Source organism: Cottoperca gobio, chromosome 13 (assembly GCF_900634415.1).
Source record: "Cottoperca gobio chromosome 13, fCotGob3.1, whole genome shotgun sequence".
NCBI lineage: Eukaryota > Metazoa > Chordata > Actinopteri > Perciformes > Bovichtidae > Cottoperca > Cottoperca gobio.
In genome coordinates, this window is record NC_041367.1 from 17184554 (window position 1) to 17210010 (window position 25457).

At 38.6% G+C, this 25457-nt stretch overlaps 1 protein-coding gene across 5 annotated transcripts in view; it reads right to left on the reverse strand.

Annotated features, from left to right (window-relative positions):
• cadm2b (cell adhesion molecule 2b) overlaps positions 1-25457 on the reverse strand; it is a 129899-nt gene that overhangs the window by 20275 nt on the left and 84167 nt on the right. For 4 of the 5 annotated variants that reach the window (XM_029446995.1, XM_029446994.1, XM_029446992.1 and 1 more), the window contains exons 2-3: positions 22775-22801; positions 8011-8160 (exon numbers count right to left, since the gene is read on the reverse strand). In XM_029446995.1, the coding sequence (XP_029302855.1) occupies positions 8011-8160; positions 22775-22801 (177 nt within the window). The remainder of the gene's footprint in view (positions 1-8010; positions 8161-22774; positions 22802-25457) is intronic. The other variant, XM_029446993.1, reaches the window with a different exon arrangement.

Genomic DNA, 25457 nt, shown 5'->3' on the forward strand with positions numbered 1-25457 from the left:
ATAAAGAACAAATCTCTATAAAAATCATTAATCACCTGCTCCGTTCCCATTTATTTGATTTAAACGAAGAACATACACAGCAGGCATGTGATACACAGTTAAATTAGATTGGATGAAATGATTAGAAGATTTACCCAGACAGAGGTCATTATCAACAACGCTGTTCTTCAGCTTCAATTACACCATATCATTTGATGATCATTATCATATAATAACATACATGCTAAAAAGGGAAAAAAATTAAGATTAGCTATATCGATATTGATGGCCCTAAGAAGTTTCTAATTTGAGACTCTTTGTTATCCAAGAATAAAGAGTAAATAAAAAAAATCTTTAAGCCAGAATTAAAATTTAACAACAAGCTGTGCCATCAGAGAGCCAGCTTATTATGTGCTACGGGGCTTAATACAAACATTTGATAGTCTTACTGTAGCAAACCGGTTCCTGAAACAAAGCTGCCTGATGTTCTTTGTAGTTAAGCATCCTCACTACAGAGCTTAAAAATGCCCAGAGGCTCTGGCAGAAAACAGGACACCCTTTGTGGATGCATTGGAGAGGTGATGGGGTCTAAACAAACATCGTACAGGAACTCAAAAGATATTGAAGTGCAGGCTGAGAAGATCAAAGCTTTGGACAAGATGACATACTGTACTTCCCCTGCATATCTGTCTATCTCTGCATCGCACAAAGAAAAGACAGGCAGGAACAGGCCGACTTTTCTTCTTCGTGACCTCAAAACTCAAACACCTCTGAAATGCGGATAAGTGTTCCGGCTGTTTCCTATGTCTTTTGGTTAAAGTGATATTCTACTCAAAATCTGTAGGTGTAAAAGGTGAAAGATTTTTGCTTTGCTTTGCAAACATATTGTCAGTTTGATCCAATCAGTCATCGTTTTGGAAAAATAGGTGTTGCACCCTTGCAACCGTTAAAGCGCCATAGTAGCATATTTTACCATATTTCACTAATATTATGATGGTTTGGAACAAACTGATCTTATGATTAGTCAACGGAGAAGTGAATTATGCTACAGGAGTGGTTACACAAATCTATTTGAACGTTCTTTAAATTTCTTTGCTGAAAACTTATCACCTTTGCATTCCATTGAAACTAAATGGTTAAAAAAAAAGAAAGAAGAAGAATGGTATACAAGGCTCTCAAACTCTTTTCCCCACCGACCCGTACAGATCAACAATGGCCCGTTACACCTACAAAACACTGACCAAACACAGTACAGATCACTGATCATTTCAAGTGAAATTTAAAGTATCAGTTAGGCTACATCTTGTTTTGTCTATCTGCAAAACAATATCACATTACCATGAAAACATAACTAAATGTAAATGTACTTAAATGTAAGTGTCAGTAGCTGAAATACTGATTCAGATGGTTTGAAGTCAAGTAATGGCTGAGACACAACAGTTATACAAAAGATGGAGTTGACTGATGCATTTTTGTTAGACAGCCTACACCGCATGTGAATCAATGACATATTGATAGAATGAGATGTACAAAGGTTTGAATAACCCAAAGACAAGTGTTATCTATTACTCAAACAGCATATGGCCAGGAAACCATACTACTAGCATCCAATCCAGGCAAGAGGCCCAGATTGTGGGCAGATCCGTCACAATCAGACCCAAATGCCAGCGGCTGACAAAGCTTTTTTCCAGGTGCTTTAGGAAATCAATGTGATGAAAAGGTTCATTTCCTCCAAACCCTAGATAGCTCCTGCGTTGTTCAGTCTGCTTAGCAGAAAGCATAAATCGGCATCCTGACCTTGTGTATGCTACAGCCTTGCAGCATGGCAGCTTAATGTGCAGTACATCTCCGGTGATGGAGGCCTTACCAAGGCCGTCTCAAATCAGTAAAACTGACATCCCGATTCCCCTTACTGCTGCTATGGCCTTTGGATGCAAAGTAATGTTTGCCTTTTTCCCCCGACAGTCGTTTGCATCTACCACCGTGTCAGTGGAACATCAGGTCTCCCAAGAGAACAGTAGTTTGTCAGATTCAGTTTCAACCACCTAGGTCAATTTAGCTAGAAGTTATCTAAATGTAAGATGTCCAAGAACCTGTATTAACATTTAAAATAGCGGTTACAATGACTTATTATAATACGCTGGACTGTTTTGATGTGTAAGAGAAGATGCTGACAGTCTGGTTGGTAGCTATATCAGCTCTGTCCTCAGATAAAACTGGAGGCACATGAACTGGAAGTGCACTTATCACATGGCATTCACTTCTGCACTCCACCAAGCAGCAAACAGATGTTACCCAATGTTTCTAATCCAAATCGATGAAGTATCTCCTGACAGTCCAGATAGAAAAGGACATTTTACATCTACTGTATCCATTAGTCTTGGAAACAAGATGATGGCTCTCGGGTTCAGCCAAAATATGTTACATCTGCAATGCAGAGTGTCCCCATTTGGCCATTTTTGTATGGCCTGTAACCACTTTGAGCCAGTCCTGGAATGTATAAGCACTAGCTGTCCTTCAGTGAGAACACAGGGTCCTGGCGCACCCCCCCGCTCTCCAGCCAGGGGCTCCACTCTTTGCAATTAGAGTGTGTTTGCTGCTGGCTGTGCTCACTCAGCGACTGTGTGGGCGATTCTGGATGGGTTCCAGGGCTAGTGGTGCAGGCAGGGGGCTCTTTCCCACCACACATGTGGCTGCAATTAAGAGAAGGAAAGGGCCTTATTCCAGAGGGCCATTGTTACTGCCCGCCCTCTCAGAGATCCTACAGAGCAGATGCTACTCAAATTGGACTCATTTTCAGTGCTTGAAGAAGGGAAGGAAAGCAGGAGGAGATCTTCCAGCAGCTATGCTATGTCCCGTCTTTAAGTGGTAATTAATGAGAATGAATATATTTTTGTCTGACCATTTTTCAGCCCACTGACATTTTTTCTTCATACTGTATGAACTGTCTGAATTTAATTTAATTTAAAGTACCGGTGTGGTTGCATAATTGTGTTGCTTTCCGAAGCAGTTTTACACATGTCATGTGCTGTACATTAAAAATGTATTTGCAAACCCTGACAATGACTAAAACTCTTTCAGGTGGGTTTTCAACCTTAAATACTTAACTTAAATACAACCTATTCTTCATTATTATATGCATTATATATGAGAGTGCAGCGTGGCACACAGTATAGTATAGTACATACAAAAAAAGCTCTTCACATTAGTGATAATAGCCAAGTGTATACTGCCATAATGGTAGATTCACATTTCAGTGAAGCTGGAGGTAACCCAGTACACTTAAAAGCCCATTAGTCCCTGAAGGAAGACATTAGTTGTGGCCATGAGATCCCATTTACATTTTATTTCCAGTAAAAACAGTCACTGAAAAGTAAACAAAACACCTGCGAACAAACTTGCAGTTTGTGAAAAAATGTTCAGCATCGCTTCTGAGGTAGCTGAGGGAAATGTGGGAAAGTACGACCAAGCAAATCCATTTAATAAATCTACTTCATGGTGTGTTTAACGCTTACACACATAGCTTAATTTTTATATGTATTTGTTGTTGCGTGTTTGCTGTCTACTGTACATGACCTTTTTCCTCATGTCAAATCAAATGCCAAATCAAAAATAAATAAAAAACAACAACAATAAAAACAATAATGATACTACTACTACTACTATTACTACCTGAATATGGTAGCTCATGTCAACTTCGAACTGAAGATACACACAGATATCGGAGTCTGAGCTCAGGTAAATGTCCCCTCCACTTGCTTTGAACAAACCCACCATCAAATGTTGTGTGTTTACTAGAATGGACGTTCAAATGTGTTTTCATTGGTGCTCACTCCAGTAATTGCATCCATAGTAATTATCCTTCATTCTCTCAAGCTAATGAATGTTTTAATGCTCACATTAGAGCATTCATTTAGCACATAACAGCATTTTGATTACTACGAGCCAATTAAGATCACTTTTGCTTTGTGACCTTTATGGTCCAAGCTGAATGCCCCGATTAAATGTCATGAATGATGAACCATAAACTTCTGAGATATTGAATTGAGATGATGAAAAGGGCTGTACAATTTGCCACAGCATGTATGTATATGCTGTATATGTCTCCATATCTCTGCTAGAAACACACACTATAGTTCAAATGAGCAATTTGTTATCTGCCTTTGACATGCAACCTGCAGTAGTTTCACATTAATTGCATTATTCATATTCATCGTATCTGACAGAAGATCCTGTTTCCACCCTGCATGCCTCCAGGAATGTCATTACCATTCTCTACAGCATCGCTACTTAAGTTTCATCCTTTTCCCATAGATGCCAAAAGTGAAGTAAATCATATTGAAGACAGCAAAGGACAGCTCTGCTCTCATTTGTCCTGCTCAGTAATAATAATTCATAACACTGGCAACATATAAAAAGGATAATACTACAAAAGACATATGGTCCAAATCGATTTCTTCATTGTGGCAGCCCACCACATAGCTGCTTCCTTCAACAGTCCACACTAATTGGTCTAATGTATGAATGATGTACTGCCCCGGCTATTAAGGTGATCTATCTCTGTTGTCTCTGTTGAACTGTGGCGCCGGTGTGAAGAAATCTGCATGCTGGTCTTTGCCATAGTGTAGTCCTAAGCCTCTGAGGTGGCAACAATCAACTAAGACTCAGATATACATAATGGATGAGCAGGAACGTGCCAAGGAGCCAGCTGGCATGATAGAAGAGGAGGGCTGTGTTCAGCTTTAGACAAATGTGCAGAGACAGTGCAACCCATATGGATCAGCTTTAGGAATTCAGCAAGGTTAACACTCTCTTGGAACTCCATGAGGTTTGACTGATCCTCTTTTGGGAAAGGATGAGATAGAGGTCCTTCTCATCGTTTACACTCTCACTAAAGATACATTAAGCTATTGCGCTGTTACCTGCCAACTATTTCCTTCCCACCAGCAACCACAACTCTTATCCGAATTCCACGTCTTTGACGAGATGTGACATTGCCGTGTTAACAAATTATAGGTCACAACTTGTAGGACGCACTGCTGGGATCATGTTCTACCTGCGTACCTGAGGACTCCTGACGGGTTTATAAACTAATATTGCACCATGGTGATCCTTCTGTTAATTGAATTTCAACATGCAACAGAAAAAGATTAATTGGAGTAGTATTATCATTAATGGACATTGTCCTTGCCAGAACAATGACTGAATCAACCATTAGTTTAAATGACCTATGTGTGTGGTTTTTTTTCTGACTTTGACGCTAGAGACCGCAGTTCATATTCCCTCCCCTACCAACTATCAACGTTATTTTTAACCATGACCAATACCTTTCCCCAACCTCATCAAGGTAGTTTAAGTGGCCTAAATTGAACTTTTTGGCAGATTTAAAACACTGTTTTGTAAGACACTGACACACTATTCATTCGGTATAAGGACTTGCATTACTGACACTAGTGTATGAATAATGTTTGATGGAAAACATACTTGCTTTTCTTACTGTTACACTGAAGTAGACTTCATGTATTCAGTGTCTTTAAAATTCTGGAAAGACAGCAGAATCTCTTTTCTCCTTGGCTGTAATAGCTACTCTTTGGGGCTTTTTTACATTATCATTTGACAGACCTGAATTAAAATGGAACAAATTATAGTCGGGGCAAAGATCAGATTTTGTCTTACTTTACCCAGCAGCTGTCAAACCCAATGGATATAATATGAAATTTCAGCTTCTTTACAGATGTTTCTCTTTACTCCACAGCTGCTCAAAGGGATTTAAAAGGTCATTTTAATAGTCTTTTCCTTCCCTCACTATTTTATATCAAACTCCAAACACATCGAGACAAATGCCCTTATCTTTAATACTGAGCTTGAGGGAAAGAACGAGAGTAGATTTAAAAAAATGCCTCACAGAGTGTTTTGTCTAATTTAAGACAGAAGAGTGGATGTATTTTTATCATCATTACTTGTATGTGTTGAGCATCCAAACTCACACATAAAAGCTGTAAACGCTGAATTTGCTGTGGGTTAAACATGCACAATGACAAATTAACTTTGTGAGGAGAGAGTGGGGGAATCTTGCATGTGCATCAAAATGTAACATATGGCCACGCTGTCATGAACACCCATGGGGATTGTTGAAAGCAGAGAGGTGGACAACAGAGACCACGGACAGAGACAGCAAGCACAGGGAAAATGAAAGATGTATCTAAACAGCAGGTAAAAAAGATAGCAAAAATCTAAACACTGAGAACAAGAAAAAATGCAACTACATTAATCTAATCTACTCACTGACAGCCGTCTATGACCAGCTGTTCATCAGAGGGAGAGAACAGCCTGCCTCAAGCTCAGCCAGTCTGCCGTTAGTTGTTGGACTGAAAGGTAGGGTGAATCTAACATTTTTCATTGGCTTCTACAAGAAGGCACAACAAACGGGAGAAGAAGGACAGTTGCAGCCCTCTGCCAAGCAATTAACTGGTGATTTGGCACAGTAGAGATTTCTTCCCAGGTGTCCCACCCTCTTCCCCGCATGAAGCCTGTGTTGTTCCACGCCTCCCGTTTCTCCTGATGGCCTCACAGGCATCGTATTAGTTGTGCCAATAAAGCTTTTCATTTGGCTGTTTAAAAGGAGATGGAGAGGAAGTGTTCCCATACTTAGCCCTGGCAACCTCTGCTGAGTGGACTACATTCATTTTGTCATCCATATTGCTCAGGAAAAGGATTCTGTCATGCAATATAAATGGCTGCCCAAGAAGGGCAAAGTAGCTCATACATATTGTGCTCTCCAAGCACCCCTTAAATGCTTATAACAGCGGCATTCTAGGTTTGGATACAGATTATGGCTTTGTACTCACAGGAGAGGAGAAATGTGAATAAAACATTGTTAGGGGGCTCATTTCAGCCAAATGAAACAACCAAAAGATACGACTTGAATGATTCATCATGGTTTACATCTTCAAAGTACAAAGACGTGGCGTTTTTGAGTTTTTTTCTGATAGAATTCGGTGATTTTCAAAACTTGTTCTGCAAAGTCAAATATTAAAATGCTGTATGTATTGTACACCAGAGAATATTAAAAGAAAAAAAAGATGGTTTTGGTTAAACGATTCTTGCTTGAATGTAAAGTCTTTGGACACCATTCAAGAGTTTCTATTTAAGATTTAGTTAACTTCCGTTTAATTGTATTTGGAAGTAATTTCATCTAATAAAACACCTTAGACCTCATTACTAAATCCAATCACTTGCGATGGGCGGAAAGTATTTCTTCAAACCAGACTGTGACTCTCATTCTGTTGGTTCACTCTGGCGTCTCTCTCTCCTATCAATTGTTATTCAAAGGGAAAGTTAATCTTCAATCACTGAACCAATGATATTGTATTAGCAGCTACAGCATAAATGAAATGGGTAATATGCTGTGAGAAACACTGAAATATGAACACCACCAACCCTTACAAGACCAGTCCACTGTTAGACTCCCTTTCACTCCAATTCCAATTTATCAACTCCAGACTTTTGTCACCTTTAAATTGGATTTGGCTGGTGAGAGCACATTATAATTCATTCTGGCTCAGGCCTTGTTTCACCAGGTTGCAACGGTGCGCTTCCTTTTGTACTTTTCCAGTGACATCCAAATAGGTACACAAATGTAGGGCAGCTAAAATGCTAATTAAGCCCAATCATCTCACAATCCACAGGCGTTACTGTGTTGTAAACAACACTGTCAATGTTGTGTGATTACAAAAGTTCAATTATAAAACAGTCTATTTCTGTTTAGTTTGTGCCCTGGGACATCAATGGAGACATAAATTCATTAAAACTGTGTGTCGACATTACGTGTAATGCATTTCCTTCTTATCCTGTCTTTTTTCTGTATTCAGTCAAATTGTGTGCTCGCAGGCAGGCAGCGAAAATTTTGCACATTCCAAAGTTGAAAACTTAATGAAGAAAACTCCTGTAGTAATGTAATGCGGCTAAGACATCTTCATTATATCTAATCATTTTATCATTACAGCCATTATCCCCGGGAATAGTACTCACCTTTCTTGTCCCCAAAGAATAGGGTCTGTTGTGCAGGGTTTGACCACTGGAGGGAAGTGTTATCATTGTAATCCACACGACAGGTCATGTTGGCTGTTCCCCCCTCCACCACCGTCACATTCTGAGTTATGGGGAACTGAGCTTGGCTACCTGTGGGATTATAAAACAGAGTTCGAGGTCATGGCCGTGACATGAATAAATTGCTGTGTTGGACTGGTCGTTACTGTCTTTTCATTAAATCACATAAATGTACCATTCAGATTTGACACCTTTCAAAGTTAATGTCCTGTCATCACATCGCACAATTACATTAATGTCTTCATTACATCACAGTAAACCAAAGATAGCTTAATGAAAGTCTGGTTGACATGGGCTCCAGCCTTGGACAGCTGCTAAAAAACAATGTTTTTTGGGTGTTTTTTGGTAGACAATGGTAGGTTTTACTCTCCCCGAGCGCCTTCCTCACAGCCTTATTGCAGGGCCCTAATTGGTAGCATGGCCTAATTAGAGGTAGTCATGTTCTGCAGTAGAGTCTAGAGCTGCAGCTGGGTGGTAAATTGACACATAATCCTAGACACTGTGGGCCTTCGATCCGACCGACTGCCTTGCCCTGAAACAGCCGCCCGTCACAGTGTGCAGAAGACATCCAAATGAGGCCTAATCACCCAGCCTTGCTGGATTCTACCTTCTTATTCCACATTTGTACTTGTCGTCTCAGCAAAGTCCCCTAATTACATTGCCGAAGAATTTCTATCCTGCCTATGTTGTATTGAACTCTGCCAAGCTTCAGAAACTGATGTCTAAAACCAATATTCTGGAATTGTGAAAAGACAAAATGTAGGCTAACCGCCCCCTTGAGGGATGACAGCAGTAAACAACAACTGTGTTACAGCTCTTGAGTTCATGCTTGCAGCTCAATGTGCTGTATTTGCCTAGGAGGATTTTGCTGTCCACAAGCTAATCTTTGTGCGTGCTTTCTCCTGATTTCACAGGTCTGCTTTGGTTTCCTCTTGTAATGTGCCTGGATATGAAGGTGACATTGTCTCTGCCTCTCCCAGGTACAGTTAACCACAGGGACATTTCAACTAAGGGAGCAGCTGTCTGCCTCATTAGTCTAGCTCAAATGGGGAAGCGATGGAGACTGGGGCAGCCAAAGGTCTGTGGACCTTCCTTGACCTCGATTGTCCTGATGGAGACCATTGTCAGCTACAGGTGAAGGTGAGGCTGACTATAAATAGTAATGGGAAAATGATTCCAACAGCGCACATTACTTATCTGCTCATTACACCCAATATCGAAACTTGTCACCATTTCATCATGTCATCATTACAATCATTCCAATGCAGATGTCAGTAGGTAGTATAGCAAAATCAGCTCTGCACGTCATATTAAAAAGGCACATGGCTGTGGATTCATTGTGTGTGGGGTACCATGTGGAGATGTTGTTGTAGGTTCTTGCCTTTCAACTTTTTTGTCATATCATCTACCCCACCATGTCTTCAGTATTTTTACCAGTCTCCAGTGCATACTGCTCACTATTCACAGAAGTGCTAAAAAAATAAAATACGAATCTAGACAGTTCCTCAAGTTGTGGTTTGGGTATGAACAATTTCCTCAAAAACCTGTTGCTAAAATTCCCTTTAATTATGCCTGCGATACCAATAAAGGGTGTTTCAAATAATCAGAAGCAAGTCTGTGTTGTGAGCATAGTTTTAAAAGACACAGGTTACTGTGAACTGCAGCTTACTGAGCCTCCCCTAATACATTCATAAAATTCCAGTCTTGACATTCTGTAGCAGCCTAGAGTGTGGCAAATGCTGTCCTTTCTGTGGAAACTTAATCCCGAGTGCCAACTACAGACTGTATTTCATTTTTATGTTAGATGGTGATTGGAGGGCGGTCGGACTTACTTCTACAGCACAGCGGCAAACAATATTTTAGAAAGTCACTGAACCACAAACTAATCCAAGGACCCTTCACATTGCTGTGTGACCTGCTACACCGACCTCGCCTAAAATAGCCATATGTTCAGGTGTGTGTGGCAAGGTGTAGTATAATAATAATGTGGCAATAATGGTATTGTACACCAACATAAGTGTTTATTTTGCCTGAATAAAACTGTGACATCTGTCGCGGCATTTTTCACATAAAACATTCAAGTGTTTTTAACAATCGGCTAATCTAATGTTGAAAGATATCACCTCCTTTTTCCCTTGTAACAACTTAGCTGTGATATAAACTGCTATATGTTGCTAAGGTGCAATACAATGTGCTTCACAAATTAAAGAAAATTCATTAAACAAGAAACATGACATACAAAACTGATTAAATGAAAAGTCACTAAATGTGGGAACATTTCTGATTTACACTGCACCAATTTACACTTGGATTGTCTCACATCTACAAAACAAAACTTATGACAGACTAAAAAGACACATGGTGGCTTTAACAGCAAATAACCAATAAATACTATAGGTAAGGACATATACAATAAAAGCTTTGAGGTAAAAGTGTTGATTATGTGGAGCCATGGCTTTGTTTGCCTGTAAAAGCCAACTCAATGAAAGAGAACAAACAGTTCTGAGAGGAGTAATGGAGGTATGTCTGCTCCACTGATGATCCAAGACGACTCAGTGAAGTGCAGTGATAAAATGAGGAATAAATCTGCACTTTAGCAATATGCCTTCGGGGAGGATAGGCCATCTCTTAAACACAAAGCATATCACTTCTACAGGTTAAAGGACTGCAATACTGGGCATTTCTGTATTCTTTTTCATGCGCTTAGATGTATTATACTGAAGAAGAGGGAACTACTTATTTTCAGTCAAGGCCAGGTACTGTTTGACAGCGTGTACATATTTACAGACAACTTTTAGACAGCCTGTCATGACCGCGAATGCTATGACAGTGAATAGGTGAGGTAAGGATCGAGTAACCCGAGATATCTTGATTAAAGTAGCTGGTGCCCACTGAAACATGAATACCATTAGTCTTTGCTTTTTTCATGCTGGCAACTCTCCTCCATGAAGTGCTATAGTAAAAGAACAATTCAATATGTAATAAGTCACATCAGGGTTTTTCTCTCCCTCTTTCCAATCCAGCCTCCCTACAGCTTTCCAGAAAGGGAGGCTAAGATAAAAAAAAAAAGAGAACTGAAACTAAAAAATATTTTTTACATTCAAATTTAACTTAATTATTCAAATCCAAGCTTTTTATCATTTTGTTTTTGTGTGTATGTGCCTTTAATCAAAACATTTCCAACATCAGCCTGCTTATGGGCCTAAACCGTAAAGCTATGATTGGTCCCTTGGCAGTGCTTTCCCCTTTCACAATGTTTTTTTATGATGGTCGCATGGATCTGAGTGCTGCTGTATTTTCTTTCCTCTTCTTAGTGCTAAAGCAAAGCGCCCACTCCAGTGAAAGCTGAAACTGGCAATATCACCCTGAGCTGGGAGATTACGGTCCACCACATTCAGGTGGGCCACCAGCACGCTGATCATCAGTCACAATGTCAGCACACACGAGATTAGTCAAGTTGTTTGCTGTGCTTCACAGTCAGAATGCTGCTGACACATCTCTCCACTGTGACATTAACTTTCATACAGAATCAAGTGACACTGCCTCATGAATCAAATATTTACCCGCAGAGCTGAAATTAGGTAGAGATGTAAATTGGGGAGAGAAGATAGCATCTTTATTGTAAACATAAATATTTGATGATTAGATTTTAAAGGAACCACAGAAACAAGATAAACACAGACTAGATGTAACTGCTCTTCATCTCTACACATTTTATCATGAGATGTGCAGCAGATGCAGAGTATAAATATGAATACAGATGTCCAGAATGGCTGGCTGTTGAGTATGTGCATTAACGATAAACTATTTCATTTCATCTCAACGAGCCGCTCTTCATGCCGTTATCAGAATGCAGCTCAGACCGTAGCCTGATGGAATCTGAGTCTGACAATATTAGAAGCCAAGAATATGATACTTAAGTTATTGATTCTGCGAGTCTTGTGGGCTGGGCTGGTATCTTGAAAATGTGAATATGAGGGCTATATAAATCTTTATGACTGAACTTAAAGGGAGGGTTAAGAGAGTTAGCCAATGAGTGTAAATGAAGTTCTTTATTATTATTGATGATTTGGAAATGTGTTGTTTCTGTTTTGATCCCATGGAAAATCAAGGCATGCTGGGAAAGCAGGTTTGAAAATCGTGTTACATATATCATTTAATGGACTTGTCTAATGACCACTGATCCAGGGCGTAAGGTAAAAAATATGAGGAACATCTCTGTTGAGGAGGACAGAGAGTTAGTGGAGGAAGAATGAGCCATACCACCCCAAAAGCCTTTCTCAGTTTCAGCTGACTGCACCAAATAATGGAAAGCAGTGCCTTGATTAATGGCTGGAGAGCAGTCAAGCACACCACTGCAGAATAAACTGTAAACTGCAGGCAGGATAAAAAGAAAACAAATAACTCAGAAAATAGTTCAAGAAATAGCCGATGCCTCCATTCATTACAGTAAGTAACTATTATTAATATTCATAAGAAATTAATTCTAGGCAGTTCATCAAACCAAGTTCACCTCTGGTGCTTGATACTACAAGGGCTTCTTTGCAAATAGAGACGTTGCAGGTGCTGAGCTCCGTCTGCATGCTGATGAGTCATGGCAACGTCATACAGTGCCTCCAAATTACAAAACATTTCTCTACAAATCACATATCACACTGAAAACTGAGTGTCTGAAATGTATTTGTTGGTATTGCAGTGTATATAATGCCTATACTTTTAGGTCTGCATTAATCTAGTGATGATTACAGTGTGATCTTTTTTTATTATTAAATTGCTGTATAACAGAAATGCACAAAATATATGTTAAATCAAGACTAAATTGTTGACGTAACTATTTACGCAGTACTTATGAAAATCATTACAAGCCGCTTACTTGAATTATGGCCCTAAAAGTAAATAGCAAGATAAAAACATGAAAACTTGTTTCATGCTAATACTTATGACACATTTAAACCTATTTCTTTCCCAGGTACTGTAGTCTGAGATGTTCTGTTGCAAACAAAGCAGTAACGGAAGGAGATTCAAATTTACCTTGAACCTCAGACAACCATTAAAATTAAAATAATAACATATTAAACATATCGGTTGTAAATGATTGCTAAATCTAAAAAGAACTAAAACAAAAACATTTTTTAATGTTTTTTAATGAATCCTCATTTTGTGTACACAGTTAATGTTGTGAAGCTGAAAACTGAATGTTGAAAAAATGGATGTTGCAATAATAGTCGCAAGGTATTTAAATAGACAATATACTCTTGAGAACATAGTAATTAATCACTGAAATTGCTGTGACTTGACAAAATTGTAATTAATTGGCTAACTCTAAACTGTATGGCCTATTTGCCAGCATGTTGGGAGAAAAAGAAGTTGAACATCCGCAGTGTATAAATATTCCATTTAATTAAAACTTGAAGCCTCTTGTGGTGTGCATTCCTTGGTGGAGGGAACAAGAAATAATGGAGCTTGCCATCTCCCATGTGAGACAAATACCGACAGCTCTCAGTTTCATCTAAGTGTGAAATTTTGTAAAAGTGTGCCTTACATTCTGCTCTCAACATCCTGTTGGATTCCCAGTGTTATTCCTCTTTCATTTGAGTTGGAATAACTTATCCTCACTTGGCTCAGTCACTTTCTGCACAAGAACTAATAGACACTTTCACACATGATTCAACCACCAGTTCAGCAGACATTATACCTACTAAATTCTTCGAAAGGTCACATAGGCTGTAACACCGACTACATTCTCTGTTATAAATTACTCCAGGACTAATGGTTGTGTCCCATATTTTACAATTCAGTATAGCATCCTCCAATCCAGAAAAGAAGAAATCCAACCTTGATTCAACCTTCCTTACTGACTAAAGACCTACAGTATATTACCCATTGCTTCTACCATCTCAAATGTTCTGGGGAAAATACTTCCAAACATTAGATATTTTGCTAAGATGTGCGCTCTTCAATAAACATGTATTTAAAAAAGAATTCCATGAGATTTTTTCCAGCACTGAAAACCTCCCGCTCAAATGAATTCATAATTTTATATGAAAGCAGACCGAGATGAAAAGTGGACTTCTCTGGGAATACTCCAAATAGTTGTGAAACAAATTTGTGATCCGGATTCCTTCACCTCTTTAGTTACATGTGGTACACCAAGGCTTATTTCTGGGGTCGGTTTTATTGTCATTTCATTGTACGTTGAAATATACAGATGTTTCCTTTTAGTACTACATTATAGATAGGCAGCTACTGTATGTCAGTAAAACTAAATTGGCTGTTTTAAACACACTGTTCAGCTGGTACTCTGGACTGCACATTTCATAGTAGTCTGCAGTAAAACTTTGACAAAAGCTGAATTTCCTGTCATTTCAGCTGAATGCTTTTCAAAAACCTTCAATACAAGTTTAAATGTCAGGTGACATTCCTAGTTTTGGTACTGTGAAGTTTTTCTTTAACAAGGGAATCCTGCCGAAATGAAATTGCTCTACTAATCACACATTATATCCTTTTTATAGCCTATAACTTTTAGATCTTCTCGTCTTATAGCTGCCTTCTATCGAGGGTCTGAAGGAGACTGCCACATTCTGTACAGAGTGTAAATCTCTTTAAAAAGGCACATTTCTTTGCTTGGGCTGTATAAATAAAATTGACATGACTTCTTTATCCGTTTTAGCAAACACGTAGATTCATTATATAAAGTCCAGCCAGGCTTTTGGCCAGGACTAAGTGAATGAGCCATATTATACCCACTTTGGCCATGTTTCTTCTTCTTTTTTTTTAAACTGATCAATATTTTATTGATAACTTTTATGATTTGTCAAGGCCTTGCCCTGAGCTATGTCTCTGACCTTTTGAGTCAGAGTGCAGCTCTAACACCACAGGCAGGGCTCTTGGCGGTTTCTAAGTCCAGGCTCAAGATGAAAGATGACTGGATTTCACTGTCAGGACACCTAGGCTGTGAAATGTCCTGCCAGACAAGCTCAGACTGCTAAATCAGCATCACCCTTTAAAAAACCCTCTAAAATCCCAACTGAACAAAAAGGACTTTTCAAATTCAGATTTTATTGTTTTAACTGCTTGTTCGGCTGGTACTTTCTCATTTCTGTTAGCAGAAATAGTGGTAAATAGTGCATCAGCAGCAATATTTGAAGTACTCGTGAATATGTTTTCTAATGCTGTTGCTAGAACAATAAACACTTGTATAAAAAATGGTAAAAGCAACAGTGGGAGGTAGAGTAGGTCTACAATATGGCCACTGACGATCGCAGATATGTCAAGGGAAATTAATTGGTGATTAACGTATTAATTAATCTTTTCTTTGGTAATTCTTTCGAAAAAAGGTTATTGAAGAGGGACATGAGAGCGGGTAGAGGGAACTGTGAAAGTTTAACACAAGACAAATTCTAATCTGTGAAGCCGGTGTATAAATGGCTACCAAGTTATGCTCAGTTGTCCACTTATAACCACCATACCGGCACATTTTAGGATGCTTTAATCTTTTATATCCTCACATTGCTGCAGCCGTTTTTTGAAGATATAATAAAAATCCAGTTTCAATCAAACTGGCCTCTGTGATAAAATGCTTTTTATTTGGCAACTTGGGAGCTATAACTGTGGAAAGATGCTGGGCAAACATTGGGCGAAGGGGGTACAATTATACACAAAATCTTCCTTTCTGTTTTGAAGAAAAGTCTAATTTGACACAGTTCAACTTTTTAGTTCAATTTTAAATCTCACCAATGACAACAGTAGCAAAATTGGCATCTTCGCATTTCTCAATTCAGGACAATCGACTTAGGACATACCATTTCATAGAAGCTTAAGGTATGTAATGCAAGCACACCTCTTGGTATATCATTGTGCTTATGGTGTAAAATATCTTTATTTTAATATTGCCACAGCAGCATGTTTCTGTTAGCCTAAACGCGTTCCAACTGTACAATTAGTGCAGCTCTAAAACTATAAATATTTAAATACAGTATGTTCTTGTATATAAAATATGTATACATTTTTTGAAAGTAGAAAGTAGGAGTGATGTGGCAACATTTCAATAATACATTTGTACAGTATGTACTGCATGTAAAGGCATGCTAGTCACTGAAGGTGGTCAGTAGATATAGCTAATGAGCCTTTTCTCCTTATGGTTGCATTCCTGTATGTTTTTAATTGCCATTTTATTGTCAGTAATAACTAAAACCAACACTTCTAAGGATTATGTTGCTATTATACATCACTAGCTGAAAATTAAGTTATGATATATCACTTGATATGAACTTGTTAGGTCAAGTGTGCGTGTACTTTGCTCTCCAGCACTCGTTTGTTCCTTTGAACTTCACAATTACTCACTGACATGACATTTTAAAATGAACAAATATACGGTAGATCCCCTGAGTCCTACACTTTGATTCAGCATCGTTGATATGGCACTGTCAGATGTGTGTGTTGCCACAGAGCCAGACTGGATTCAACAGTTAGCCTCAGTTTGTTCCTTCCTTTTAAAGACTGTTAATATGACAGCTTTTCTTTGTGTGACTTACTGTGTCACAGCCTAACACCCTAAATAGAGACCTGGGTGATTCATATGGGCTGAGGATATCTGTACACTTTCAGGAACTACTGAAAATTTAATCAAAAATGGATTAAAACTGAGTAGTTCAAAACCCCCAACCTTGATGCAGCTCAGAAAAATACCCATAATCAGTCCTGAGAGTGTCTGTCTGGAGCTGTCCAGATAATGGCTGGCTGTCACACGATTCTCCACAGTAGTAGTAGTATTGATATTATTGCTCAGTATACTATGCATGTGGTCTTCCTGTCAAAACTAACAACGGCGCTCACTCAAAGGAAGTGAAGTGTCTTAGATTAATGCTGACCCTTCTGTGGAGGACTACTGAAACACAACCCTCCATTCTCAAACAATTAAATCAATTCACACAATGGTTTAAGAAATGTACTAAACTAAGATCTCTCTCTCTCTCTCTCTCTCTCTCTCGGAATAATTCATAGTGTTTAATTTTCATTATTACTTTCAAAACAAGAACAGCTTCTGCTATTATTGGCAGCGCTGCCTCTAGCTTATCTGCTGGTTAGAAACAGATTCAGCACATTAATATTCCATACTGTATGTTACTGGAGTGCACCAACACTCTCTTTGAAGCATATCATGTAAACAACATGTTCCATTCACTGGAGTCCAAACAAAACCACTTCTGAAAATTTGAGCTACATGTTGCCAGTATGTGCAACACTAATGCATGCAAACCCCTCATGTGGCTACTGTCGTCCCAATTTTTAAATATTCTTGAGATTGCAACATCTTTGTTAGTAGCTGGTTCTAAATTGCTTTTTTTATTTGGGGTATATGATAGAATAAAGCTTGGGTGGAAATTAGGCAAGTGATTATTATCTGAACAAAACAAGAAACGTAGATACAATGACCTTCTGGTCAATGCAAAACCCCAGCGTTACAGGGGAAATACTATGAAAAACTCACTTTATCTCCACCCACAGCTTGAGAACTTTTGCGTCATATTTTTCTTGCAAGCAGCAAGCAGACTGAGCTTTTTTTGGGAAGGGGACTTAAAGAGACAGGCACTAAGAAAGGCGCATTTCAGACAGGGTGAATACAGGTATATTCAGACAGTAAAAGAACAATAAAGTCTGTTGTTGAACATTGAAGCATATCAACATGTAGTAGTAGAAACTAACAACCTGAAAATGAGCATAACATGTACCCTTTAAACAAACATTAAAACACAAATACGGTATATGAACTATATTTTTGCATACCGCATACTGCATACAAGGCAGAATATACAAAGATGATGCAAACAGCATCTGACCACATCGTCATTTAAATAATATAATATGCTCGCTGACACATTCATTAACTACCTTGGACTGTACGTGGCTTTGAAAGTGAATGAGAGTAGATAAGACAGGCTGCTTTCTTTCATCAACTGGCCCGTGAAGTAACCCCATCATATCTGATTGTTTTCACCTCGAGTGACCTTTTCAGAACAGTCTTAAGAGGAGAAACATTGGCAAAAACACATTTCATGTCATTTATTTCTACAATGACAGAAAGGTCATATCTGTCACCAAAAACGATCATTCACGCTGACAGTGTAATTTAAGCCCTGTTGGTTGAACATCAACAGAAATGCTTCTTATGTTTATGGCAAACGCGCTGATCTGAGGCACTCAATAAGCTGTGCAATTTTAAAAGCTATCAGCCTAGTTGATTGGAGAGATTTAAGTAACTATTTAAGGGCAGCACCTAATTAGCACTAAATCTAGATCTGATCCATTAACTGCAGCTAATCTTTAAATTACCTGTCTAAAGTGATCAATGTTTGAAAACTGTGCAACTAATGGTTCTAACTTAGTCAGCTTTAGATAATGTCACAATTTAAAATCAACAGGGAACATTTGAAATCTTACTATACACGCCTTCCAATAATGCAATTTATTCATTCATAGAAAATCCATATGTAATTATGGTAAAAGCAGAGGCTGTGATTACTTTTGTCCAGATTAGAAATGTACTCCATGTCACTCTCTTTCGCACTCCATTTGCATCAGGCAATAATGTACAAATGCAAAGCGGCTGGAGGAGACAATATATGTCTCACAATCTTCTTTATTCAGATGCAATCCAGCTGCAGTGTCTATCTCAACTGCTGTTTTCATTCCAGGTCGCTCTCTGGTGGGTTTTTGCAAAATCTAATATGATTTTTTCTTGCATTAAATGTGTTTGTGTGGAATTTTATCAAGAGACATCCAACTGCATGCATCCTTTATCTGCACTGGGATCATAGTGGTTTTCTACAATGCTTCTATCAGCTGTAAACAAGAACAGTTCACAGCGAATCAGACAGACACGATGCACATGTTGCGATGACCCACCACATGACAACTGTGTAGCAGCTCTGCGTTGTATTCATAGTTGGCACCAATAGTGTGATCTTAAATGATGCAGTCAGTTGATTGAGCCGTTACGGAGCCCGATGAAGCCCGCTAGAGAGGCAATAACTAAGACGGAGTAAGTTGTCTGTCAGCTTTACCCTCCATCAAAAAGGACATTTGGTGCCTGTTACTGAGTTGCACTAGAGCAAAAGTGATCCTCCCTCGACTGAGGGTGGTACTGAGTGCCATCCTCCCCTGTGATTTGCCACAGTGGAGGAAGGTAGGGGGTGGACAATCCACAGAATTGGCAATAAATATCCCAGCTTGGGGAAACTCTTAGCAACGTTTTTTTCTTCTTCTGCTGTGCAGGAAGAGGAAAGTGGCAATACATCAGCTTCAGAAAGTGGGTCAGAAATCCTGTACTGTCTCTAGGTGGAACAGGGAATTACAAGTTCAACTGGTGTTACTTACACGACTGAACATGGGATGTGCCTCAAATGAACTTTGTGATTAAGTTTATTTGTCAAATCATGGTGCGTGTGAACATTTTGCAAAGTTTACATAGTTACAAACAAATGGCGACACCGAGACAAGAAGAAGAAGAAATGCTCCGAATACTGATCCAACCAACTCTCGAGGACTGCTAACATTTCATGAGAATTCAGTGGAAAAATAAGCCTGTGATTTATACAGCATATTTTAGCAAGTATGGATTTTCTTAAAATGCCATTGTACCCCTGAGCAAGGCACTTAACCCCAAGTTGCTCCAGGGAGACTGTCCCTGTAGTTAATTCACTGTAAGTCGTTCTGGATAATAGCATCTGCTAAATGACCTGTAATGTAATGTAATGTAGTTACCTCTTCAAAAAATTACTTACAAGGACTGTTCTGTGAGATATATGCAGTCATGCATTCACTGAATAATGTGGTCAGAATTATGTTTAAATGTGAAGTAAAACCTTATCACACTGCCCTGTCCTGCATGTATCATAACCAGTATCAGAAAAGCTGTTATTGTTCACATTCAACGTGCCTGAATATGGCCTTTATAATGGTTACAGAACATGTTCTGCCTCTGACATTATGGTTTAATAGAGTTTCTGACTTTTTCTCCCATTTGAAAAAGAAAATCACCATAGTTGCCATGCTACGTCTAGCTGAAAAACATGAGTTTGGGATGACCAGGAAATGTTCTCTTATGAAGCAGTTTACCTTTATTTATAGCGTCGAGACTCAGGTGAGTTCTCACAGAGTAAATACATCTATTTGCAAGTTATTGCCTAATAAATACGTGTTCTCTGTTTTAATGACAACTGCCAGGCTGATCTTTCTTCCTGGCTTTTAAAGGATTTACAAATTTTCCAGCAATTATTAGCGTTCACAAGGAAAGCTGACAAAATCCATTACATCAATATTCAAGACTGATACATGTGCTTATATTCATTATCTTCATTGTTATTAATAAAAGTTATTAACTGTAATTAGAGTGCCGATTGCTGAAAGTGCTGCTGAAAAAGGCTTCTCAATGTTGAACGAGAATCCAGAGGTGGTGATGCTGAATGTGTATCTTCTGTTAATTAAAAACTAGCCCCCTAATTACTCCTTTAATTAGAAAACACTGAATTTTCAAAAAGTGAAAAAAAAGAAAAACCTTGCCGTTCATTTATGAACATTAGCAACGTTAATCAGTGGATTTGGTTGAATTTATGTCCAATAAAACAAACAAAAACACTGGCCAAAATAATGACTGAGTATATGATGTTAGTAAGGTATGTTAGGGTGCTAGATTTCATTCCACTGTACAACACAGGAAAGACAACAGCAGCCTCCACAAATTTCAAACAGGTCAACTGTACAAGCATAGTGTACAAATAGTGGCATCAATAACCATGCAGGCAGAGTCACTAAGACGCCGGGGTATTGATGTTTTAGGATGCTACAGTATCGTCCAGCAAGAACATTAGCAATAACTTAATAAATAATAAATGAATATCCGATATGAAAGGAAGAGAAACGTTCTATGAATTATCAAATATTCTGTAGCAGTATGGAGCTTTTTACTATCTTTATTCAAGAGTGTGTTTTTCAAATTTGAGAGCATGCCTCCTTGATTTCACGTTAAGATTTTGTAATGCTTTAGATGTACTCTGCCTCTCCTAAAACTGCATGCTTGCACTCAATTATATTGTTGCATGCGCATGCTCACACTCAGGCTGCTTCTGCGTGCTTGTAAAGCGTCGGTTTCTCTTCTGCTCTTGGATTTTTGTGCAATAACTCTGTCAGAATTCCGCAACCAATAGAATGCCAGGTGTAGTGTTGACCAATGAAACGAGCCCTATCTTGTTGTGGGTGTGTTTGCTTTACTTATAGAGCGTTCCAGAGTTTTGGAATAAAATGACAGTACTTTTTAATTTTACTATAACAGCTACATTGGTCTCCCGTAAATGTAGTTGTTATATTATGCTACAGTGGAACGAACAGTGTTGTTGGTCTGTGGAGAAAGTTAGTTAGCATGCATATACCAGAGAGAATTGGTTAATGCCGGTGGGGTGTGAGGCCAGTCAGTGCAACACGAGACGTTTTAGGTGGTTGACGACCGCAGCAGCATGCTACTGTGTAATAGTCAACAGGAATACCACTGACAATAACATCATACACCACGGCACCCAGTCCTCACTCACTATTGTAAAAACATAGCCGAACTACAGAGCTAATGTTAACTGTGCATCAAGCCATCTGAGACGGAAAATAGAGCACTTTTCAGCGAGTGTGAGTGTGTTACGATTAAGCTTGGATGGGAACTTTATTATTTTAAAAGGTAGGGATCATTTCCTTGGTCAGCACTACACCTGACATTCTATTGGTTGTGCAGAGCAGAGGAGAAATCTGAGAGCAGACATTTTCTGCTAGCCTGAGTGTGAGCATGTGCAAGCAACAATATATCTGAGCGCAAGCATGCAGTTTGAGGAGAGGCAGAGCAAATCTTTGCAAAAGCAGGGACTTTTTGACTTTTTGAGTTGGCATGGGTTTTTGGAGAAAGCATTACAAAATCTGAACATGAAATCAAGGAGGCATGCTCTCAAATTGAAAAACACGCTCTTGAATAAAGGTATAAAAAAAAAAGCTTCATATAATAGGAAATCTTTTCTCAAAAGATCGAAGTAATTTGTGGATGGATGGCAGCAAAAAATAAACATCCTAGTTGCTGGATTTCACCGCTCAGTGCATCATGAATCTGAAAATAAAATCTATTAGGCAATAGATCAGATTCAATGGCAATGAAGTGAATACATACAAATATAAGGACAAGCATTAAGTACTAAAGGGCAGCGGGAAAATAAAAAGGTATGGAGAAGCAGGCTTTTGACTACAAGGTCTCCAGTTTGCGTGCACAGTAATCTGGGTTGGGAAAGCAAATGAGAAATATTCTCCTCCCTCATCTACTGCTGAGGTGTCCTTGAACCAGGAACAACCCCCAAGCTGCTCCAGTGGAGCTGCACAGTGGCCAAATAGAGGAAAAGCATGACTGGGTGAGGTGGGAAGCTCCCTGGTGTGTACATGTGAATCTATACATATGTGAAGCAGAAGCAGGTTGCATCTGAGACGGAGCATGTTCAGCAAACCTCTCCTGGAGAAATAAAGGTTAAGAAACGACCAGAAAGCAACGTATGTTAATGCTTCCTGGACTCTTGGGGGAGATAAAAGGGCGATCCAAACATTGTTTATTGGGAACTGTGTGCAACATAAATCATGTAGCAAGAAAATGGAGGCAATAACTCACCTTTCGCTTTGCTTTTTGTCCCAGCCACTGATAGCATGAGGGGGTAAAGCAAGGAAACAGCAGGTTAGATAGATAGTACAGTATGAAGGAGTAACATTGATAGCATGATGATTATTTGCTCTACCAATGATGACAGGAAGTATAAGATTATATGTTGCGAATGTGGAAATGTGAGTAGTATATCAGTATTCATACCATGTCATGACATGTCAAATGTTAAAACTGCATTAATACAACATTAAAAAGAGACAAGAAAACATGATTATAAATATCCATCCTATGACAAGCTAAGTCTTTGACATTGACAAAACAGTTATCTATAACTTGAGGACCATAAAATGTGATTATAGTCATTAGACTTAGTGCAACATACTTAACACTTATACTTATTTTTCTGCACAAGCATTCTCTGATATGACCTATATTCACGAAAAGTAATGCGCTGTAATTTGTGTAGATTCCATTCTATGGGAACGCACAAAAAACTAGGAATAGCTTTTCATAAGAAGTCATACGAACGTTGTGTGAGGATACGCTGCAGTATGATAAGATAAGTGACCAAACAGTAGTATTTAAGCAAAGCGTAAGTACTAGTAAACTTAAGCAGGTTCTATCATACCTGAGTTCATGAAATATGGAACTATTTGCCTGATAAAAATGTATCTCTGGGGCGTTAGGGCGACATGGAGCTTCCAATCAACTGCATGTCCACAGTGAAGAACCAAAACTGGAACCAATGACCTTCATATTCTGAGGTGCCAGTGTTAACACAATGTAGCAGTCTTTCAGTGGACAAAACCTGTCTGCAGTTTGGTTCCATTTATATCCTACAGTGAAGCTGATAAGTGACATTTTATCATTGTGGCATTTTTAGAAGAAACTATAAAATACAACCAAAATTGTAAATAAAGAGTTTAGTTGTCATGGGTAATAATGCTACTTACATTTTTGGATCAAAATCAATTATTATTACCATGTAATGTTACATATAGCTAAATAATCATGGGTTATTGCAAATACTACTACTACTAAGTGTTGTAAAATTTTATTTTATTTATTCGCAAAACAAATTTGTACATCTTTCCCTTTACGGGCTAATCTGTCTGACAGTGCCTGGGAAGAATTATACTCAATAACTTTCAACTTTCACCTTCTGTACAAATTACACGCTACTCAGGGTAACCAAAGTAGATTGGTAAACAATTTCCTTTCATCATCACTCGAGAGACAGGCGCTTTGTTTGTCTCCAGTGGTTACATAAAGGAAGGTGCTTTGCTGTCTTTCAGGTAGAGACACTTAGTGAGGTGTAATGAGGACAGAACATTGTTACCAAAGGTTTCAGACTATAAAAGATAAACTTGCTGTGAAGATTTTGAAAAGGACTCATAATGCATAAACTGCAAAATCAGCACTGAATGCTAATCAGAAGTAGAACTGTGTGCCCAACAAAAGACAAAGCACCATACGCCACATAAAAGGCCCAGTCCCAGACGCATACCCACCCTCCAACCTAATACACTACACCATGACTGTGATGGTGAAAACACTGTTGAGATAGAAAGGTTGAAGCATTGGCTTTCCAAAGCGCACAACCCTGTTAAAAAAGCTAAGGGGCACGGCACTAATTTTTTCTCTCTCACCTGGAGCAAATATTATAGTATTGCCTAATTCTAGTCAAAAGATAAAAAATAAAGAACAGACAGAAGTTAAACACTAGGACGAAATTCAACATTCGCATTTTCCCAGGTCATAAGATGGAAGGAGGAGGATCAAAGAGGTAACATGTGGGGCATCCCGGTAGCTCAACCGGTAGCACAGGCGTCCCATATACATAGGCTGAGTCCTTGCCACACTGGTTCGACACTAGTCCGACCTGTGGCCATTTGCTGTATGTCGTTCCCCTTCTCTCTCTCCCCCTTTCACAATCTGCACTTCACTATCATAAAAGGCATGAAAAGCCCAAAAATAATATATAAAAATATAACTTAAAAAAAAAAAAAACAGGTCTCTGTCTCTGTTTGTGTACATACAATAAAATAAACACAGAAACACCATAGACCTCATGAGAAGCCTCTTGAATGCAAGTTATTCAAAGTGGACAGCATTTGCCTCAGATGTTACACATTCACAGCACACATCAGGGAATTCTAAGATGCCCGTATAATTCTATGTGTGAGGTTATATTAATATACAGGTCGCATCTGATTTTTAGGGAATATTGATGAGATTTAACTTGCAGGATCTGAAGTAAAAAAAAATGACAATATCTTACATTAAAAAAAATAGCTGATTTCATGTTTTTTTGTGTTTCCATGCATCCATAAATTGTCATTTCTGCAGTGAGATCTGTCTTGTTTTTCCAGTAAAAATTTAATATTTAGCAAATCTGTAATTTGCTGAATGTTTCATCCAATCTGTAAATTACATTGATGCACATTAGGGCTTTCACGCCATCAGTTTTTCATATATCAGATATTATTGCAATATCTACAGAATAAACATTTAACATTTATCTTTAACTTTTTTATTGTGTGTTTTGTCTCTTTTGGACAAATTAATTCTACATATTTGTGTGTGAGGCATTGGGGGTTGGAGACAAAGTGAGAACAGAAAGGAAGAAATCATTGAAGAGGCTTTGGATCTTTTACACAATATTATCATAAGTGTGTTATAAACAGGTTAT